This window comes from Microplitis mediator, chromosome 6, assembly GCF_029852145.1.
Source record: "Microplitis mediator isolate UGA2020A chromosome 6, iyMicMedi2.1, whole genome shotgun sequence".
NCBI lineage: Eukaryota > Metazoa > Arthropoda > Insecta > Hymenoptera > Braconidae > Microplitis > Microplitis mediator.
In genome coordinates this window covers 8712481-8734586 of record NC_079974.1, presented here as the reverse complement: position 1 = coordinate 8734586, position 22106 = coordinate 8712481, and the positions used below count along the sequence as shown (strand labels likewise).

At 33.4% G+C, this 22106-nt stretch overlaps 2 protein-coding genes across 2 annotated transcripts; one reads left to right on the top strand and one right to left on the bottom strand.

The window, feature by feature from the left end:
* The first annotated feature begins 10037 nt into the window (after window positions 1-10037).
* LOC130670486 (uncharacterized) lies at window positions 10038-11270 on the top strand. The gene has a single exon (XM_057473893.1). The coding sequence runs from the start codon at window positions 10038-10040 to the stop codon at window positions 11268-11270; it is 1233 nt and encodes a 410-aa protein (XP_057329876.1).
* A 1813-nt stretch (window positions 11271-13083) lies between these two features.
* On the bottom strand, window positions 13084-14487 carry LOC130670485 (uncharacterized). Its single transcript, XM_057473892.1, has one exon. It carries the CDS (start codon window positions 14485-14487, stop codon window positions 13084-13086), a length of 1404 nt encoding a protein of 467 aa, XP_057329875.1.
* Window positions 14488-22106: the final 7619 nt, after the last annotated feature.

The following is a 22106-nucleotide window of genomic DNA, read 5'->3' as shown; positions in this document are numbered from 1 at the left end:
AAATATTTTTTTATCAAATAATATTAAAGAAATTGTTAAAAATCATTATTTTCATAATTTTAAGTAATTATGTTAAGGTGATTCACTGCTACACATATATGTACATCCAAATTTTTCAATTAAAATTTTTTTGTAATGAATCATGAAAATAAAATAATAATAATGAAAAATAGACAAATAAAAAATATCAATGATGAAGAAAATAAAATGTATACTTTCAAGTACCCTTATCTTAAAATTAATACATTAAAATTTTTTAAGAATGCATCATATTGTTAAACATTTAAAAGAGAAATTGTTTTTCCTAGAAATGATATAAAAAATGATAACTTCAAGATTGCCCATTGGTCAGAAGTTTTATCATTATCTATATAAAGAAAGAGTTTTCAGTAAACATCATCAGTTGATTTTTTTTTTTACGTTAAACACGTTTTAACTGTGAAAACTCCAATAATTATACATTATTATTGATTTTGGAATTGTATCAGAAAATCATAATGTCTATCGCTGAATATAATAGTGTTATTAAAACAGTAGCTCAAGCTTATGAGCTATTATCTCAGCTTGATGCTGTGAGTGAAGAGAAATGTCTCACGTGGATAAGAATTTGTAATGACACTTGTGAACAGTTCAATAAATTATTATTAGAACGTAAAAGCAGTGTTTATGAGAGGAAAAACTTACAAACTAACATCTCACTTCTGTGCTGGTATAGTGATAAATTTTTACAATTATCTAAGCCAGTGACTGGTGGTGCTCTCAATGCTAATAATATTGTTCAATGGCGAGACTTGGAAAATGCCTTCCAAAATAGAATTAAGACCGGTTGTGTTGTTAACCTGGGGCATATTGACTTGAGAGCATTTTTAAATGATGCGAAAGTTTTAATAATTGAAAAAATTAATAATATTCGAGAACATGAGGGAAACCTCAAAGTAAGCGTCACTCTTTTATGTGGTTTTGAAAATGTTAAAAGTGACGTTACGATAAAAGACAATAAATCCTTCAAAACTAAAAGTGATGATATTTTAATATCTACTTCACTTGCTGATTGGTTCAATGATAGTGTATATGAGCCGCTATTGAAAAAAGTTGAAGAATTCAATCAGAAAGATTCGGGGTGGAGTTTGAGTGAAATTATAAACTTGATTGTAAATATATCACGATACGCTCCACTGCAAGTTGGTTTTTCAACATATGTGAATCTACCCCAAGATATTAAACAGAAGAAGGCTGTTCTAAACATCAAGAATAATGATGTCTACTGTTTTCTGTGGTGCATCAAAGCTGCATTGTTTCCTGCAGAAAAAAATAAGCATCCTGGACGAGTATCATCATATCAACATGTGGATGCAGTTTTCAACCATCAAGGTATTAGATTTCCGATATCTCTCAAAGATATCCCTAAATTTGAAAAACTGAATAATTTAAGAATCAACGTTTACGGTATAGAATCGGAAACTGTTAAAAATAATGAAGATAATATAGATAATATTATAGTTCCTTTATATTTAAGTTTAAATAGATCTGATAAAGAAACTATTCACTTATTAATGGTTGAGACGGATATTACTTTGCATGATGATGATGAAAATCCCGATAGCTTTCAACCTATACATCATTTTGCTTTGATTAAAAATCTCTCTCGACTAGTCAAATGTCAAATTTCAAAGTCTAAATCAAGATTATGGTTTTGCGATCGATGTTTAAATCATTTTAAGTTTCAACGTACACTTGAGAAACACACACCTGATTGTTTGAAATATAATAAAGTACGAATGAGATTGCCGGAGAAAGATGAAGATAAGGTACTAAGTTTTAAAAATTTAAAATATAAGGATCCAGTACCGTTTGTAGTCTATGCTGACCTTGAATGTACTCTCGAGATCGGTGCAGATGATACACAAAAGCATGTCCCTCACAGTGTAGCTTATTACCTGCAGTGTAATTATGACAATTCTTTATCTAAGTTTGAAATCAATCGTTCACCTGATTGTATTATATGGTTTTTAAGAAAATTAGAAATCTTAGGTAGAAATGTTAACAAACTTTTAAAAAATAATGTTAAAATGTTACCGCTCACAATTGATGAGCAACATTATCATAATAATTCAAAACTTTGTCACATCTGTGGAAAACCATTTAAATTAGCCAATGAAATAAGATGTCGCGATCATTGCCATTTTACTGGAAAGTATCGAGGCCCAGCTCATAATTCATGTAATTTGAATTATAAGCAAACTCAGACTATTCCAGTAGTTTTTCATAATCTATCTGGTTATGACTCACATTTTATTATAAGTTCATTAGCTACATGTTTTGATGGTCAAGTAAATATTTTACCAATTAATAAGGAAAAATATATTGCATTCACCAAGTCAATCAAAAATACATCTGTACAATTGAGATTTATAGATTCTTTTCGTTTTATGGCATCAAGTATTGAAAAATTAGCTTCATATCTTGATAATGATGATAAAAAAATTACACAAAAGTATTATTCCGATTCAGAGCAATTTAAATTAGTTACACGTAAAGGTGTATTTCCATATGAATATATTGATTCGATAAAAAAACTTGATGATACTCAATTGCCAGATAAAAAATTATTTTATTCTAAGCTTAATGATTGTGATATCTCAGATGATGATTACAATTATGCTAAACAAGTTTGGGATAAATTTAATATAAAGACACTTGGTGAATATTCAGATTTATATTTAAAAACAGATGTCTTATTGTTGGCTGATATATTTGAAAATTTTCGTAGCAGTTGTTATAAAACATATGAATTAGATCCTTTGCATTACTACACTGCGCCGGGACTTGCTTTTGATGCAATGCTCAAGCTTACAGATATAAAATTAGATTTATTAGATGATCCGGAGATGACATTATTTTTTGAGAAAGGTATAAGAGGTGGTGTTTCTCAATGCGCAAATCGATATGCAAAAGCTAATAATCGATTTATGGGTGATGATTTTAATCAAAGTGAAGATGAGTCATATATCATGTATTATGATGTGAATAATCTATATGGGGCAGCTATGAGTATGCCTTTACCACAAGGTTCTTTTGAATGGATACATGATGATGATATTGATGTACATGATGTAAACAAATTTTTTAATGATAGTCCAACAATTGGATATATTTTAGAAGTAGACTTAGAATATCCAATTGAATTACACGATCAACATAAAGATTTACCTCTGTGCCCTGAACATTTTATACCACCGGGGAGTAAATATTCAAAACTAGCTACTACACTTCATTCCAAACAAAAATATGTTATTCATTATATAAATTTAAAACAGTGTCTTCATTTAGGAATGAAGCTTGTAAAAGTTCATCGAGTCTTGAAATTCAATCAATCAGCTTGGTTAAAGCCATATATAGATAAAAATACAGACTGTCGCAAAAATGCCAAGAATGAATTTGAAAAAAACTTTTTTAAGCTCATGAATAATGCTGTATTTGGTAAAACTATGGAAAACGTTCGAAAATATACAGATGTAAGAATAGTTACCAAATGGTCAGGTAGATATGGAGCAAAATCTCTAATATCAAAACCTAATTTCCATAGTTTTACAATTTTTGGTAAAGACCTAGTTATAATACAATTAAAGAAAGTCAATTTATTTTTTAATAAACCAATTTACATTGGTTTTAGTATCTTAGATTTATCAAAAACTTATATATATGATTTCCACTATAATTATATTCAGAAAAATTTTAATGATAGTGAAGCAAAATTATTATATACAGATACCGATAGTTTAATTTATCATTTTAAAGTACCAAATATTTATAATACAATTCAACGTGACATTGACAAATTTGATACCTCTGACTACCCGCAAAATAATGTTTACAACATTCCATTAAAAAATAAAAAAGTGATTGGACTTATGAAAGATGAGTGTAATGGTCAAATAATAACCGATTTTTGTGGGTTACGAGCAAAACTTTATGCATTCAAAATCCATAAGAATAATATAGCTAAAAAGAGAGCTAAAGGTGTCAAAGGATCCACTTTGCGAAAGATCACGTTTGATGATTTTATGACTTGTCTGGTTGATCATGTAAATATAACAAAACATCAATATTTGATAAGAAGTAGTCATCATGAAGTTAAAACAATTAAACAAAGTAAATTAGCATTAAGTTGGAACGATAATAAAAGGAAATTAAGTGACACCTCAACTGATACTTTACCTTGGGGTTATCAAGTATCAAGTAAAAAGATAAAAACTAGATAATAATAATATAGATAAAATGTATTTAATTCTAAGTTTGTAAAAAATAAATTTAAATAAATATGGTTGATATTAAAATAAAAAACTCAGAATTGTTTATTATTATAATTTTTATTTATTAATACTATAGAAAATACATGATAATTTTATGAATCAGACTCATTAATCCAACTATTATGTGAATTATCAAAGCCTAACCATTTAACGTACATTTTATTTCCACGTTTTTTAATTATTTTCTCAACTAGATAAACATCTGAATACTTGACTTTACTGAGTTCTTCAGCATAAAATCCTCCTTCGATCGGTTGATCCTGATAATCAATCAGCTTGTATGTTGTTGGATTTGTTTTTTGTATTGTCTTAATTGTGAAAATTTCAGTCGTCCAGTTTGGTGTGTAACCCTTTTCAAACACATGTTTATACTTGCTTATTCGAACTTTATCTCCAACTTTAAATTTATTTTGTTTTCGCGCCTGTTTACTTTGAAGAGGTTTGTAAATTGTCTGAAGTATGTGTTCTTCATTACCGACAGTTACATCTGCAGGTTTCTTTTTGATTGTCCGATGTTTCGTGTGGTTATAATTATCGATCAAGTCCTCAAGTATATCGATCCATTTGTAATTTCCACGTTCTGTAAACTTGCGCCACATTTTATTTTTAAGGGTTCGATTGAAACGTTCACATATGGAGGCCTTCAAATTACTCAATGTTGAGTACATATGAATCCTATAATGTTTCATGAGATCTTTGAATTCTTTATTATAAAATTCTTTGCCTTGATCAACATGAAGATTTTTAGGTTTCCGCCCTTGCTGTAACACAGACTTCATAGCGTTTTTAACGTCACTGCCACTTTTACTTTTGATTGGAACTGCCCAAGCGTACTTTGAAAAATTATCTATAATTGTGAGTAGATATTTATATCCACTATTAGCTGAAGAGTATGGTATCATCTCAACCAAATCAGCTTGCCAAGTTTCATCAAGTCCTCGAATGTCAACATGACGACGAGTATAATTTTTTCGTGCTGGTTTGTGAAGCTCTTGAGCTATGACTTTCTTCTTATTTTCCATGTTTTTCAAGTTTAGATATTCTACGTTCAAAATCAGCTAATATTCCACCATTACGTATTACAGATCTCGTAAGCGTTGATATACGATTTTCTTGCGTTTGGCTATATAGAACCAGTTCACTATGACTCTCTTCTAATGCACTCACTTTGGTTGTCAATTTTTTAATGAGATCTTGATCTCTACTTATCATTTGATTCTCTAGCTTAACTATTTCAACCGTTACTTTATCTTCAAGATCAGTTATACGATGTTTATTGTAGTCACTGATTGCTTTTACACTGTCTAATTCTTGTTTTTTTGCAATTTTCATGGTATTATATGTGATTGCATCACTTCCATTCTTAGGTTCTGCAACATTACATAACCTTTTTCCATCCAAGTCGAACTGTCCATCATCTGTTAACTTGAAACCTTTTCCAGGCGGTCCAACACCACTACTACAGCCTTTAAATTGCGCCTCATTCGATTGTGAAGATACACGTCCAAATATATCGATACCCATTTTGATGATCCGCTCTTCTCGAATGTTACTTTATAAATGATAAATTATTGTTAATGCCCCTCTTAATAAATAATTTCAGCTTCGCGCAGCTCTTCAATAATTGAAATTATCTCATTCGAATGACTAGAGTTGCCAGCTGTTTGAGATGCTATCAACAGACGAAGGCGATCTACAAGTTCATTAGGATCATCCCAATAAATATAATCCACATATTTTCGTTTCTTTGAAACAGTCATAAAGTTAGGTAGCCCTTTACCTCTTTTTATTGGTGATCCAACAAAGTCAGCAATATATTTAATATATTTAGTACTCTTATCAACATAAAGACTTCTTTCAGATTCATAATTTTTCTTGTGTGTATTTGTGGATATGATCAGTTTATGGTACACATCTAAGTCATTTTTAGTAATAGATTTTTCATTTGGATCACTTTTAAACAACAATTCTATAAGCCCTGGAGATAAGATATGATTTTGATGATTCACTAAAATAGTATTATCACCAAATTGGACAGGTGAATTACCAAAAAATAATTGGTTATTTTTTTTACGAATACCAAATCTTGTATCTAGACCTTTAGGATTTTTTTTATTCAGCATCTCAATATATTTAGATATAGAGTTATCATATTTCAGTGGTGTGCTTGTAGAGGTTGGAGGGTTCGATATAATGGTTTCATCCAAGTTGATGCTACTAGTACTGTTTACATTTAAATCATCATAAGTATTCTGACCATGATGTATGTCACTATTATCATTAATAGTTTGATAGTCACTATGTTCACGTTTCTTCAGAAAAAAATTTTGCACTGATTCATCCTCTTTTTTAATTTCTTGTTTCAAAGCCTTTGAATTCTCAACTAACGTCCTTAACGGTGTCACTATAGGTTTAAACATTTCATTTGCAGTTTGTTCCGAAGTGTCTTTATCAACTTTTAATATTTTATGTTTCTGTCTTATTGCATCACTAACTTTAGATATTTGTAGCAGCATATCTTTCTGCTGAGAAATATTTCTACACGCCATGTTTGCACTCTTGAATGTCCTTTATAACTGTGTCAATTTGTATAGTGATGATTAATTTATACTTATAAAACAGTCAAAACCTTTTCTATAACGTCCATTATTCAATTCACTATCCTTATCAATAACAACAAATTCGTGTTTGTTATCACTTTTCTTATCATTCCAGCATGCTGAACATAAATCTTTGAATTCACTGTATGGCATATCTGTATTCACATGATCATCATATATGTGCTTCAAATTCATTTCATCTTGACGAAAAAGTACAAGAAAATTGGCATTGTCACGTATCAGATGTTTTGGTATACGTGTATAGGTTTGACAGAGATAAAAGCTATCAACATTTTTGTGTCGCCCCATACAAAAATATGCTCTGACATGATCTTGCTTCTCACAAGCTACGTCATCGAATATCATAAGAGAATTTGGTTGCGCATCATCTGGATTAACAACTGATTCATGATCATTAAATGGGAAGTATCCAACTCCTTCTATAGGCTGTAGTGCTGACTCTAAGAATTTATATTTAGGTTGACTCAGTGATTTAGAGTATACATAAATGTTCTCAAATCTCAAACCGTTAGGATGAGTAATTAGTGCAAGGAGTGCATTTGTTTTCCCACAATTTGATGGCCCACAAAGGACCGCTCGAACAGTATTTGGTAGCAGTGCGCCATGACGTTTTTGAATTTTTTTCTCATCACCTTGAATTATTTGATCAAAATTGATCACAGGTAATTTAGCTGTCTGTTTTTCAAACTTCATTTTGAATTATTTTAGATAACACTAAATATTACGTTAATCCGCCGATGACTCAATTCTAACTCAACTATATACCTATTAGTACCGAGTATTTATACGATTGAGATCAGTCATAAAGCTACAATGGCTAAGAGCGGACGTACCAGTAAAGTCAAAACTAAGCGTGGCAAAGGTTTAGTCAACAGTGTAATAAATAAATTACCAATAGAATTACATGTGCCGGGATATCAGTACTGTGGACCTGGTACAAAATTAACGAAAAGGTTAGCTCGAGGTGATCCAGGTATAAATCCTCTGGACAGAGCATGTAAAGCGCATGACATTGCTTATTCTAAAAATCCAAACAATATGGCGGCACGTCATGCAGCTGATAAAGATCTGGCTGAAAAAGCTTTGCAACGTCTTCATGCAAAAGATGCTAGCCTTGGTGAAAAAGCCGTGGCTTGGGGGGTCAATAAAACCATGCGAGTCAAGAGAAGTTTGGGTATGGGCATGAAAAAGAATATTCGAGTACCCCGCCATATGTTAGATGTGCCTCTAGTATCTAAATCTCGTAGGATACGAGTACCACGAAAAAATGGTGAAATAACACCAAAAGTTGGTGGAATATTACTTAAAAAAGAGTTGAAAATAAAGAGGGGGAAGTCCAAAAGAAATGGTAAAAAGAAAAAGAAGACAGTGAAGAAAAAACTTGTTCCCATCAGGCAAATTATAAAATCAGCTAAAAAAACTATGAATGGAAGTGTACTTTTACGGGGGAATGAGTACATTTCACCGTATGAGTCTGCATTGCGAGGTGCTCGTGAAGCTGTAAAAATGGTTGGTGGGAAAAAAAACATACGATCATCACGTGTATTTCCAATGCCACAAATAAAAGCGGGTGGATTATTACCATTTTTATTACCACTTTTTGCTGGCTTAAGCGCTACTGGTGCATTAGCTGGGGGCGCTGCTGGTATCGCTAAAACTGTAATGGCGACTAGGGAAGCCAGACGGGAATTGGAGGAGGCTAAACGGCATAATTCAACAATGGAAGCTATAGCCTTAGGTAAAGGGTTATACTTGTCACCGTACAAGACTGGAATGGGATTATTCTTGAGTCCTCCACCAAAAAACGTGTAACGCTACCTCATCGAGCTCTCACCAATTTCGATTTAATCAAGTATGCAAAGGATTTAAAAATTCCATGTTTCCGAGGTGTTTTTATGAGAAATAATTTACCAAAGTCTGGTCCATGGAAAAAAGAATCAGCAATCATAAGTCTAGATGATAAAAATGGTAGTGGAACTCATTGGGTTGCATACAAGAAGAATGGTGATGACGTCATCTATTTTGACAGCTTTGGTAACCTCCAACCACCATATGATCTCATGAAATATCTCGATGTTGGTAGCGTTAAATATAATCATCAGAAGTATCAAGATTATGATACTGTTATATGTGGACATTTGTGTTTAAAATTCCTCAATAATGAACTATAAATGGGTGTGGATTGATTGATGTGTGTTTAGTCATGGCTGATTCGTTGACGTTAACACTATCTGGAGCTACCTCCACATTGGAAGCTCAATATTTCCCATCGATTGAATTGTCACCTGAAAAAACTTATGTCTTGGGACTTGTAGAATTATTAACATTCAATTCTATACCTAATGTTGATGAAGGTTGTAATAAGTTCTATTTATCCAGCGCAAATAGAAAGGAAGCAGATAAAATTATATTGATACCTACCGGAAGTTATGAACTACGTGACATTGAAAAGTATTTGATAAAGGAATTACCTGAGGGTGTAGAGTTGAGTATCAAAGCAAATAACAATGAATTACATAGTGAAATTAAATGTAATCGAATTGTAAATTTTGAACCGAAAGATTCAATCGCATCATTATTGGGATTTGGAAATCGTCGCCTTGCACCGTACCTTATACACAAATCTGATTTACCAATAAAAATCCTTAAAATCAATGCACTGCGAGTTGAGTGCAATATTACTAATGGTGCATATATGAATAACCATAAAGTTCACACAGTCCATGAATTTTTCCCAAGTGTTGCACCAGGTTATAAGATCATTGAAGTACCATCTCACATCATTTACTTACCAGTCGCAGTACAGTCAATACATAATCTTCAGCTGCGAATTGTTGATCAAGATGGGAATTTGGTGAATTTTCGTAGTGAAACGATTACAATAAGATTGCATATAAAATCAGTGAAATAATGGGGATTGTATTTGATAAAAAGATTGGCGGCAGCTATAAAAGTGGATCATCATGTCTGAAACCCATCAGTCATCGTGCTCCTGTCAGAGTGCTAACACCCCAGAACGTGGAATTCCTCAAAAGTCTAGGATTAAAATTACGTGGAAGATTGGCAAAATAAGGAAAGTTAATTTGTGCTGCATTATATTACCATGGCGGAAATCTTAGACATTCAGAAACCAATCATCTTTGATGAATCAATTTCTCACTATGAGGTTCATTCACATCAACCTTATGCTTCATCAACATTTAACAATAGTGATGAAATTAGAATCAGTATTCAACATCAGGACTTATGCATTCTACCAAGCAAAAGTTCTTTGCACATTTGCGGAAGATTTGTGAAAGAAGATGGCACCGGTGCAGGTGCAACTATGAACTTAGTCAATATGGCTATTTGTCATATGTTTGAAGAAATACGCTATGAATTAAATGCTGTTGAAATTGATAGATGTAAAAATGTGGGTCTTACAAGTCTCATGAAAAATTATATATCTTTGAGTCCTGGGCAAGTCAATTTAATGGAGAATGCTGGATGGTTGATCAATAATGATAGTAAATTGACTAATGATGATGGATATTTCAACATTTCTATACCACTAAATTACATACTTGGATTTGCCGAAGATTATAATCGCATTATCATGAATGCCAAACATGAATTAATTCTTATACGATCAAATTCTGATGTTAATACATATATACATACACCTGCTGCTGCTGGTGAGAGGGCTCAAATAGTGAAACTTCTTCTCAATAAGGTAGAATGGAATGTCCCATACGTCACAATGTCAGACAAGCAAAAAATTCAAGCACTCAATTTTATTGCTAATGATCCAGCTATATCAATAAGCTTTCGCACATGGCAATTGTATGAATACCCGCTACTCCCCCGAACAACGAAACATGTTTGGCCAATCAAGACTTCGACGCAATTGGAAAAGCCGCGATATGTGATCCTAGGATTTCAAACTGCTAGAAAAAATGATGTAACGAAAAACGCCAGTCAATTCGATCATTGTAATATCAGAGATGTAAAACTATTTCTCAATTCTCAAAGTTATCCATATGGGAATTTAAATTTAAACATTAGTCGTAATCAGTATGCTTTAATATATGATATGTATACTAATTTTCAAACATCATACTATAATAAAGAATCGAAACCATTATTGACGAAAACTGAATATTTACAAGAAGCACCACTCTATATTATCGACTGTTCAAAGCAAAATGAATCTATTAAATCTGGACCAGTTGATATTCGTCTTGAGTTTGAATCTGATGAACAGTTTCCGGATCGAACATCTGCATATTGTCTTATTTTACACGATCGTATAATTGAGTATAAACCATTAAGTAGTACTGTAAGAAAATTAACTTAAACATGTATTGTATTGAGGAGGAGGAGGAGTAGGAGGGAGATGAAAGAAATAAAACTGACTTTCATTATAATTATTGTTTTTTTATTTATATCATACCTTTCAATATACATTATTATTATTATGATTATTTTAATTAGTATAAGTAGTGTTAAGATCTACATACATATAAAGTTTAGATATTAATTTATTTTCGTACATTATCTTTCATGTTGTTGCATGTAGTACAATATTTTCTTAACGGGTAAAGCCATATTCCGGGAATATCATAGCTCGAAGCTGATAGTGGGTTATGTTTGATACAAAATGAATAGTCCATTAATTTTTCATTATACTTTAAATGCCCTGGAAGTATATCCCATACAAATTTAATTTGTGATTTTGCAAAACGTAAAATGAACAAATCATCGAGACATGCAATGTCAGTGACGTCCATTTTCCTTAAATCATTTAATTGGTAAAACAGTTGAACAGACTTTTCATAGGATTTCCCAACACCCCAATACTTCAAAAACCAGTGCTTGAGTTGTTGTGTTGTACCAAATGCACATGCAAAGTGACCTCTCTTTGTGTGTTTGATACGATGCAAACATCGTGGTTTGTTAAGTTCTTCTAAGCAATCGAGTGAAAAATGTCGCATCAACTGTAGATCAATGATTGGAACGGCAAAATCGATTATCTTTTCAAGTCTTTCCCTCGCCTGTGCTCCTTGGACATAAAAGTAGCGCACTTTTTTTATTAACTCAGCCATTATTGGTTTAAATGAATCATATGGTGTATCGCCTATATCCCACATGATTCCATGTCGATCGCCATTTTCATCTTCACTTTCACGCATAACTGTAGCATTTATGTATTCCATTGGTGGTTGGAATAGCCAATACTGACAATGATACAATCCATTGGTATATTTAGTATTATTTATATCAATAATACACAGCTCCTTTACAACAAATGCACAATTCGGCATTTCAAATCCAACAAAGTCGATTATTAGCTCCATTGTTTTTATTTATTGATCATGCGATTTTGCAACTTTTCCAATTTTCTTATTAGATTTACTATTTCTATTAAGCGATCGATTCTATTGATTGCATCTGGGCATGTAGCTTGAGCTCTAATCCAATCCAAAATGAATGGATGTCGAACAAATAACTCAAAAATTGGATTACTATACTTAGCCATAAGCACAGATAGGGAACGATCGAGTTAAACACATTTAACCACTAACTTAACACACAAAAACGTATACTGTACTGTACTGACTTCTCGGATAAATCGAGGTTTTATAATATGAATCCCCACTACAATTTTGGTGAAAAAATGGGGGAAAAATAGATAAAAGTGTAAATTTTCAGAAAAAATTGACTCATTTGTTTATAACAAAATAAAAGTGAAAGTTGCTGAAGATAAGATAAGGTATACACGTATTAATAAGTAAAAAATGCGTCATTTGTTATAAAAATATCCCCACCCTTCCGCATACCTTAAACTTTAATCTTAAAAACATTTAAACAATAACAACATACGTCATTTTTCCCACTTAAATTTAAAAAATACCCCCCACTCCAACGCCCTCTATATCCTTATTCATGAAGCATATCAATCCCATACCCCCACCTCATACTCCAGGCCCCGATCCTACAGCATCAATCTCATATCCCCTCCCCCAATCCCCCTTCCCTCAAGCCCCCAAATCTACTAGGAAAATGCCACAAGCGCCCTCTCTCGGATACCACCCTGGAAGATCAACAGAAAGCGACACTAGCGCACCCTATCTCAACTGTCGGTATGAAAAATTCCCCCAAACCCCCACTTATCCATGAGGGTATTGCAGATCCCTGTTGTGGTCTGTCAAGCCTCCCTGTTTAACTACTTGTTTAATATTGCCATGAACTGCTTCTACAACCCAACGGATTTTGGTAACGAAACGGGATTCATTTGATTCATCTGTGGTCAGCTGATTGCGTTTTTCTTTGAGAACAGGCATTAGTACTTTGAACCCCAATTCTTCTAAATATACTATCACATCCCGGAAGCCACGATCAACTACAATAATGTCACCTTTATTCAGCAACTTAATCAGACCATTGGGATCATTTAAGATGATTCTCATAATCTCAGCATCGTTCAAATTAGCTGTATATGGCCCAAGCATATCTATCACGAAACCATTTGTAGTACATATCGTAAATGGGTTGCACAGAGGGACTTTCTTTTGACCAGAATATGATTTCCTCTGGTATTCGTTATTTGCACTTTTTTGATGACGAATATATGTTCCATCGCAAATGAATATCAACTGCTCATCTTTTACTTGATACAACATTTTAGCAGTACTTGACGTAGTGGTGAGTAATGTCTCCCTACTAATAGCATCGATTCCGAAATACTGAGGCAAAACATCTCTTTCGAATGAAGATATTACTTCATCACAGTAGTCGGATACCATTTGTTCCCGTGGCAAATCAAAAATTGAAGATATCACTGTATTTGAATTTCCAGTTCGTAATTTGAATAAAAAAATAACAAGAGCTTGAATGACATGACGATTCACTGATTTTCTCATCGACGTTAACATTTCACGAAGTTTTATCAATTTTTCCCAGGTAAGGCTCGTAAATACTTCCAGCTGTTTTTCTGAAATCGAGTGATCTCCAATTTTATCAATTATGGACGAATCAGTGCCAATAGCCAGCTGCCCAAGTAATTTTTCCAAATCACGAACTTCAAATACACTGGTATTCGAATAAATTCGAAAACTGTTAATGTCTTCATCATAGAATCGCTTTTTTATAATATGATCTTTACAACACCGATTTCCTTTTGGAATAAAGAGTCGTCTTTTGGAAAATACTTGTTTGCGTGCTTCAAACGGAACTATGATGATATTTGCTGATGATCCACAAAAGCAACAGTATATATGTGTCGATATGATTCGGGGAAAACCCAACTCCACAAATTCTAATTCTTCTTCCATTTTTTCTTCAATAACATATGAAGGATCTTGAGATGAGGATACAGATGAAACAGTAGTGGATGAGGATTGAGACAAAATTGGCTGGCTTTTGATACTAACTCGATCTGCAGATGAATCCTCAGTGTTCTTAAGTATAGGTGGTCTTGTTAAAATAACTCGACACTTACTACAAAAGGCATCATTAATAAGGACTCTCTTTCCAATTTTTTCAGTCACAATATTAGCTTCATCGATTGTCATAACAACTGTTTTATAGCCAACTGCTTTACGCAAATATATATTACAATTGATGCATTTTTACCAAAATCCATTCTGAAATCAATATTTAAATTATATATTAGGAATTTAGAAATATATAAACTGATTAAATATAAAACTTCACTTACTTGAGTGGGTGTAATCGACTGTGACACTATTTAACAACAAAAAATAATATCTTATGAAGATGAGACGAGATAAAATAACAACAATGATACTCCAGTGTTATTTGATCGTGGAACGGAAAAATAATCTCAATATAAATGTACTGAATTAATTAATGCGTTAACTGCTATTCAATTCATACAATGACATCAACCATAAAGGCTACTTTACTTTTAGGTTACCTAAACATGCGAAACCTTAGAAGATAAGATGAATAGAAATAGAAATTCCCGGTACATGGCGTTATAATGTACCAACTTGGCGAAAATTTTGAAAAACATAGTTTTTACGTGATCGTTGTTTAGTAAAACGATCGAAAATATTTGATGAGTGATGTAATTGCGAATTTTAAGTAGAAAAAAAAATTTCTACGAATTTATTTGTACTAAAAAAAAATATAAGTTTGTTAAAACGCAAGATTTTATAAAAAAAAAAAGAGTTTTTAATTTTTTTTGAATTGTTCCACCAATTCAAAAAATTCAAAAAAATTCCTGAGTATAGCGGAGTATGAAAGACATTTTCTGACGAATTTTGGTGAGTGACATATTTCAAAAAGGCTAAAAAAAAAAAGATGATAATTTTCTTATCTCCGTTAAAAATCGGCTTTCCGTTTGAGAATCACGATCATATGATTTTTTCATGTTTTGGACTCGAAAGAATTAGAAAAAAAATCATCATTGATTAATTCCGAATTTTACTATGAAAATAAAAATAATTTCGAAAAAACAGGTTTATTTGAAATTCTCGAATACCGTTTGAGTTAAAGAGCTAAAAATTGAGGTGAATTATTTTCATTCGACACCAAATCGACCCCCTAAGTTTGAGTCAAAAAAGCTATGGGGGCAGAATTCCCATACTTATCCGGCTATGCCCTTTGCATTTATTTTTCGAATTTTATTTTACTGACAAAACAACATAGGCATAAAACTTGCACCCTATCCTATTGCTTCTACAGGAAAAGTCCTGTTGCTGTAACATGAAAATCCTGTGGGAACAACAGGAAAAATCCTGTCGCTGCAACAGGAATTTCTCTGTTGCTCTCACAGGACTGCGTGCTGATGCAGCACCTATTTTTTTTTTTGTGAAATCATAAAAATTGTAATTTCTTTTTTACCAGGAAAGTTAGATCTACATGCTATTCATTTGCTTCACTCAGTTTTTCCAACATTAGATTATTTCCAAAAATATAAGCTAGTTCATCATCATTGGATCTTACTTTTTCCAAATAGATTCTTTCAATTTGTTCATATGTAAGAAATAGTATTCCTAATTCTGTAAATGACGTTGGTAGAGTTGAATTTTGGCTGCGCAATTATGATTGCATAGAGTCACGATGCCTGTAATGACTGTAAATGATAGAAATTAAATGAGATGAATAAAACGAAGTCTTTATGATAATATGAATTACTTAATCGCAGAAGAGTTGGCGGTGCTATCTTCCGTTGAAGAAACTGGATCTCTGCTGGTTGATGGAATAGTATGGTGACGATCACTTCTCGATGGCAAATCCGGTAAATCATGACTAAGAGGTGGCAACATTACGGGATTATGGCGAAGGAATACGCTGTTCATTGTAGAACTGTGAGGTTCATGGTTGTGACTTCCAATCATTAACACTTCTCCACTCCTTGAACGCCATAATTTCACGTTGCATCGTTGTACCTTGTGTCTAAATCAAAATAGTTACCGTTATGTATCAAGCGACGAAATATTCCCACCTCCATAAACGATCAATCTGAAAAATATTATAAAATTATGAAGTTTTGATATAGTAGTTTATCTATTGAGTGCGATCGTGTTCAAGACGCGAGTGTGAAGATTGGTGCCTGAGCCGAAGGCGAGGGTACTAACACACGAGCGTCTTAGACTCGATTGTACTAGATAAATACATTAGTTTTTGTGACAGATATTTGAAATTTACTACATTTAGTGCCTATAAATGGCAGGTTATAAATCCGCGTTTATTTATTTAGTAAGATTGTCTTGAGTTTTTGTTGAAAATTAGAGAGAAGTCGGTGTTCACGAATTAAAATGATGATAGATTTTGTCACAAGATTGCTCGTTAAGTTACTTCGATATTTTTTGGTCGTTTGCTATCGCACATGTAACCAAAAAATATTTTTTGATCCGATGATGACGTCACTGTTAGAACGATTAGGTATCTTTATTACCAGCTGTATCTTATCTTATATTTTTAGCTGCCAGCTATAGGCGCTAAATGTCGTAGATTTCAAGTGTCTGTCACAAAAAAATAGCATTCTGATCGATTTCAAGAACTTGACATTGAAATGAAAATAACTACAAAATAATGAGGAATTTTCAGAAACTTTATTCGAGATAAATTGTAAGGAATAAAATTACCTACAAAATGATCCTATCATATATTGCGATGTTTTATAGTTTCACCGAAAAACTATAAAAAATCTTAAAATTGACTATAAACTTTACTTCTAGCTCAGATAACTTTTGAACAAATGGACTTATCACAAAATGATGGGAGACTTTTTTTGTAGAGCATCCGATTCCCTACTAAATAGTCTGCAGATTTTCCATCGACACATCATTAGCGATTTATACTGTATTTATCGATAAAAGGCTTTCTGCAAGTAGCAAAGATTACGTTTGCTGCGACACATACTAGCATACAAGAGAGCGGAAGGATTTTCACAGAAACTAAACATGACTAATACATTAATAATATACAGCAATACAGATATACTAGTAATATATTGTATAAGCGTACGATGGACGGTGTGGCTCACTAAGTTACATTTTAATAATTTAAAAAATAAAATATCAAATGTAATTTTTTTTTTAATATTATATATTTCAAATTATTAAAATGACTAACTCGGAATTTATGGCCCTTAGCGACTTGACTCATAGGACTTTTATCGAAGGAAATAAAGTTTTCTATAAAATTCCCATTAACATTTTTAGTGTACTTTCATTGGTTTACGTTCTGCAAGCCAATGAAGGTCAATTTTATAGAAAAAATGAGTTCCGCAATCGACACAGCTGGAATTACAGCTAAGTAACCATGGGCACTTTTGATGAACACTAAATGCCTTACAATTCGCGACCGAAACCGCGTTGATAACATGAAACGCAGCTGATTGTTAGAAAGTTAAAAAAAAAAGGAATTTAATTTACGTGTATTTTAAATGGGGAATCTTTGAAATAGAATGGAAAGTACTTAACATTGGAATTAAGAACTCATATTTGGTGAGAATTTTTGTTTCTTCGATGTAGATTGAGATTTTGCTTGAGCACTTAGAAAAAAAACTTCTGCGGAAATGAATCACCCTAATATATATATATATATATATATATATATATATATATATATATATATATATATTGAGACAATGTGAATTGTCATCTTCTCCCTCAGCCTTGCGGTTCCCATTTTTCCCCGTCTCGTTGCCGTCTGAAACCACCTAAAGCTAGTCATAGTGCCATGGTCACATGACTAGTTATCACCTCAACGCATGACCGTGAGGGGAAGTGGGGAGCAAGCCCAAAAACGCAGCCCTAAGACCCTACGGTTATTGAACTTCACTTCGATCCTGGATCCGTTAACGTTCAGACGTTATTATCATTTGATATCAATTGTTATACTTGCGATATTCACGTATTTTATATTTTGTAAATCGCATATTTTTCCTGGCAATTAACTTGCAAAATAATATTTTTTGTATTGTTTATTAGTTATTGATTATAATTAAATTTAAGTACATTGAAAGTATTTACGTTACCGGCGACATATTCGCGGTAATAAAACTAAATTAAATAATAAAATCAGTGTATGATACGGATTTATTCCACGTGGCCACTGATTGACACCCGGCGTTCAAACCAGGACCAATATTGTACTTTGCGGAAATTTAATTGTAAGTAGTTGAATTTATTATAATTGGCAATAAAATTGCACATTGTCCTAATAAATTCCCTATTTTATTCATCACCTTATTCTATCCCTATTTTAATATACTAGTGGGATTATTTAATACGATAAAATGATTATTAATTAAGTAGAAATAATAAGTAAGTCAGCTGTAAGAAAGCAGCATAGAAATTATTAGCCGTGAGGTAAGTTGATAAGTCTTTTTTATACGTTGCCGAGTTTGAATAAGTGCGGGTCTTTGCTTTGCAAGAACCCCAGCCCACTGCTCTGTCCAGTATAAAATAAAAATTGTTAGAGGCCAGCCTAAGCCAGGGTTCAACCCGCGAATTCTGGTGGCTGCTGGTGAAAATCGCGAAGACGAAAAGCGATTTGTCTCAATATATATATATTGTGACATCTGGAGTTGTCTGGTCCTCGGCGAATCCCACGTGTTCACGTAAAATTCAGTTCATCATTTTTTTTTGGTTGTCTCTGATTTTAGTAGGTGAATAATAAAATTAATTAGGCACCTGCGAAGCATACGGGAGTGATGGGAAGTTAGAGGTAAGGTAACGCGACTGGTAACCGGCTTCCAACAACGATCCCCGAAGGCTCTGGTAGGTGGAGATTAATTATTGTTAATTTAAGTTAGTATTTAAGGATTAGTATTAATAAGCTGGAGAAACTTCCACTCACTCCTTCGGAATAGGACCACGATCATCGAGTGAGACAAGCCGCAATCAATCCCAGAAGACCCGCGGCTAAGGCAAAGGGGAAAACTCGCAGCAAAACCAACGACTGTCAGCCTGTAAGCCACGAGCAGTTCGAGTTTCAAACGCGAGAGCACGCGCGCCATCAAGCCGAGCCATGGACTCGAGGGTTCACTATGGAACAATTTATGGTACCGCTGGCGCCATCTCGGTGGCAGCAGCTGCATTGGGCAAGAGAGTGGGGAGTCGCGTGTGCGATCCATGTGATCGGAGGTGTTGCAGCCATCTTTGGTGGAAGCCTGTTGCTATCAACACGTGTACGAGAATTATTATTTTGCCGCGAATTACATCATTTGCTCTGCACGTTTTTTTTTATTACCAAAATAATTACTGGTTCGTTCGAGTGCCGCGAAGGCAAAATATTGTAAAACAATTTAACAAAAAAAAAAAGAAAGCAAGGAAAACCAATATAAATATTGGATAATTATTCGAGTGCCGCGTAGGCAATTACATTTTGTGATCCCGTCACCAAACCGCGTGTGCTTCGCAAGTGTTTTGAGGCCAGGATGTTGCCGCACGCCAGTAGGATTCGAGATAACAGCACCTCCAGGGTCATCGAGAGCTGGACAACACCATACCATCTACGTGGCGGCCAGAACATCGGGTGAGTGGAAGTTTGTACTGCGTTATCGGTCAATTTTTTTTTAATTATACCCTGTATTTGTGGGGTCGTTTGTTTTGTTTTTTTTATTATTGATTCTTACTATTATTTGAATTTTTGTTTTTTTTTTGTGTTAAACTGCGCATTTTTGGGTGAGTTGTCAAGCCAGAGTCCTCGAGCGTCGCGTGGTCGTCACGTGTGAATATTTTTCGCGCGTAAAATTTTTTTGTTTACCGCAACTATTTTTTTTTTTTGTTAATAAAGATAGGTCGCAATTCGTAGTTTATGATATTATTATTTTCTCTTATGCTTGACTCATAGACTACTGCCGCGGTTATTAGATGTAGGATAAGTATCGTCACTCAAAATATTCGTGGTGATTACTAGCTTTTAGAAACTTAAAAAGATAGAAATACTAGAGACTCGTTGGGTAGTTTACGGTCATAATAAGTACGTGACAAGTTATAAATTGTTAACTGTTTTTTTCTTTTAGTTGTTAAGGGTCAAAATAATGTATTACTAATTTTTTTTGAGATTTGTTGTCGTTGGCTGCGTACAACAATAATTTCGCGACGTGACAAATTAGTTTAAGGAAGTAAAGATAAGTTGGTTCGCATCTCTGAACAGTAATTCTACTGGAATGCGTGTTGTGTGCTCAGTGTGCCGCGTGGTATGATTTTGTATGTATTTTTTTTTGGGTGATTACGCGAAACAATGTATTGAGTATACTGTTGAGGACTGCGTATATATTTTTGAGTAAAGTGTGTACAAGTTTGTTTTTTTTTGACAATAAAATTTCTCTCGCTGTGTTGAAATAATTGCTTTGACAGTATTAGCCGGTAAGATACCCAGACCCAACTCCTCCCGCCGTCCAGGAAGCTCGTTTTCCCTGAACCCTTCAATTCACGCTAGTAAATTTCCGCGTCGTGAGTTTGGTAATTCTCTCCAAAAATTACCTGGCGTCCAACGAGAACTGCAGGTAAGCCAAGATTTAATTGTACAGAGAATCCTCGCTGGTTAGATTCCCAGCCGGGGATATCTCGTGACAATATATATATATATATATATATATATATATATATATATATATATATATATGTCGTAGACTGATCGTGAAATTAGACGGTTCGTGAACTGTCTAGTCATTTCATGAACTGCAGCCAGATCGTGTAGTGGTCGATCAGTCACACGAAGTGTCTAAAACTTTTAGGCAGTTCATGAAATGCAATTAGGCCTTAGACAGATCGTGTAATGTTCCAGAATTACATGAAATGTCTAAATTTTTTAGACAGTTCAAGAAATGTCTAATAGCTGTTTTGCCGATCGTGTAATAACGGATTCCTAAAAAGGAGAAAACTAAAAAATGAAAGATATTAGTTGGAGCAGCCAATGTTATTTATTTATAGATCAAATTTCGTTTTTTATTTATTTGCAAAACTTAAAATATAAAATCATTCGGCTCTTTTTATTTATTTACACATGCGTAATTCCTAGATATTACACGATCGGCAAAATAGCTATTAGACATTTCATGAACTTTCTAAAAAATTTAGACATTTCATGTAATTCTGGAACATTACACGATCTGGCTGCAGTTCATGAAATGACTAAAGAGTTCACGAACTGTCTAATTTCACGATCTGCCTACGACATATATATTGTAACGAGTTTATCACCACCGGGGATCAACCTGAGTGATGTCCGAGTACACGTACAATTTGGCAACCTTGTTAAAAATTTAAAGTTGGGCACCAGGTGATTTAATACTCACCAAATAATAATTATCACAACAATCGGCTCAGAGTGGCGGATCGGGGAAAGGTCAGGCACTTAAGATTACGATAAAATAATTGATGAGATTTACGAAAAAATTAAATTATATATTGAACACAGAAAATCAATTGATCGGTATCACAAATAAAAATTATCGGTTACAGAACAAAATATAATTTGCCGGTTTCGGGTTGACTTGATATAAACAAAATTATCAAAGGAAAATTAATCGTACTTGATCGAAAGGCAAAGTTAGTTCTCACTCAAAAAAAAAAAAAAAAAAAAACAAATAGTCGGTTGACGAAATAAAACAAACTTATTTTATTTGTGCCACACACATACACGTAGTTCTAACGATATACTCGACTGGTAACGTCAGAGTATTTTACACTGCAAGACTCGGCTG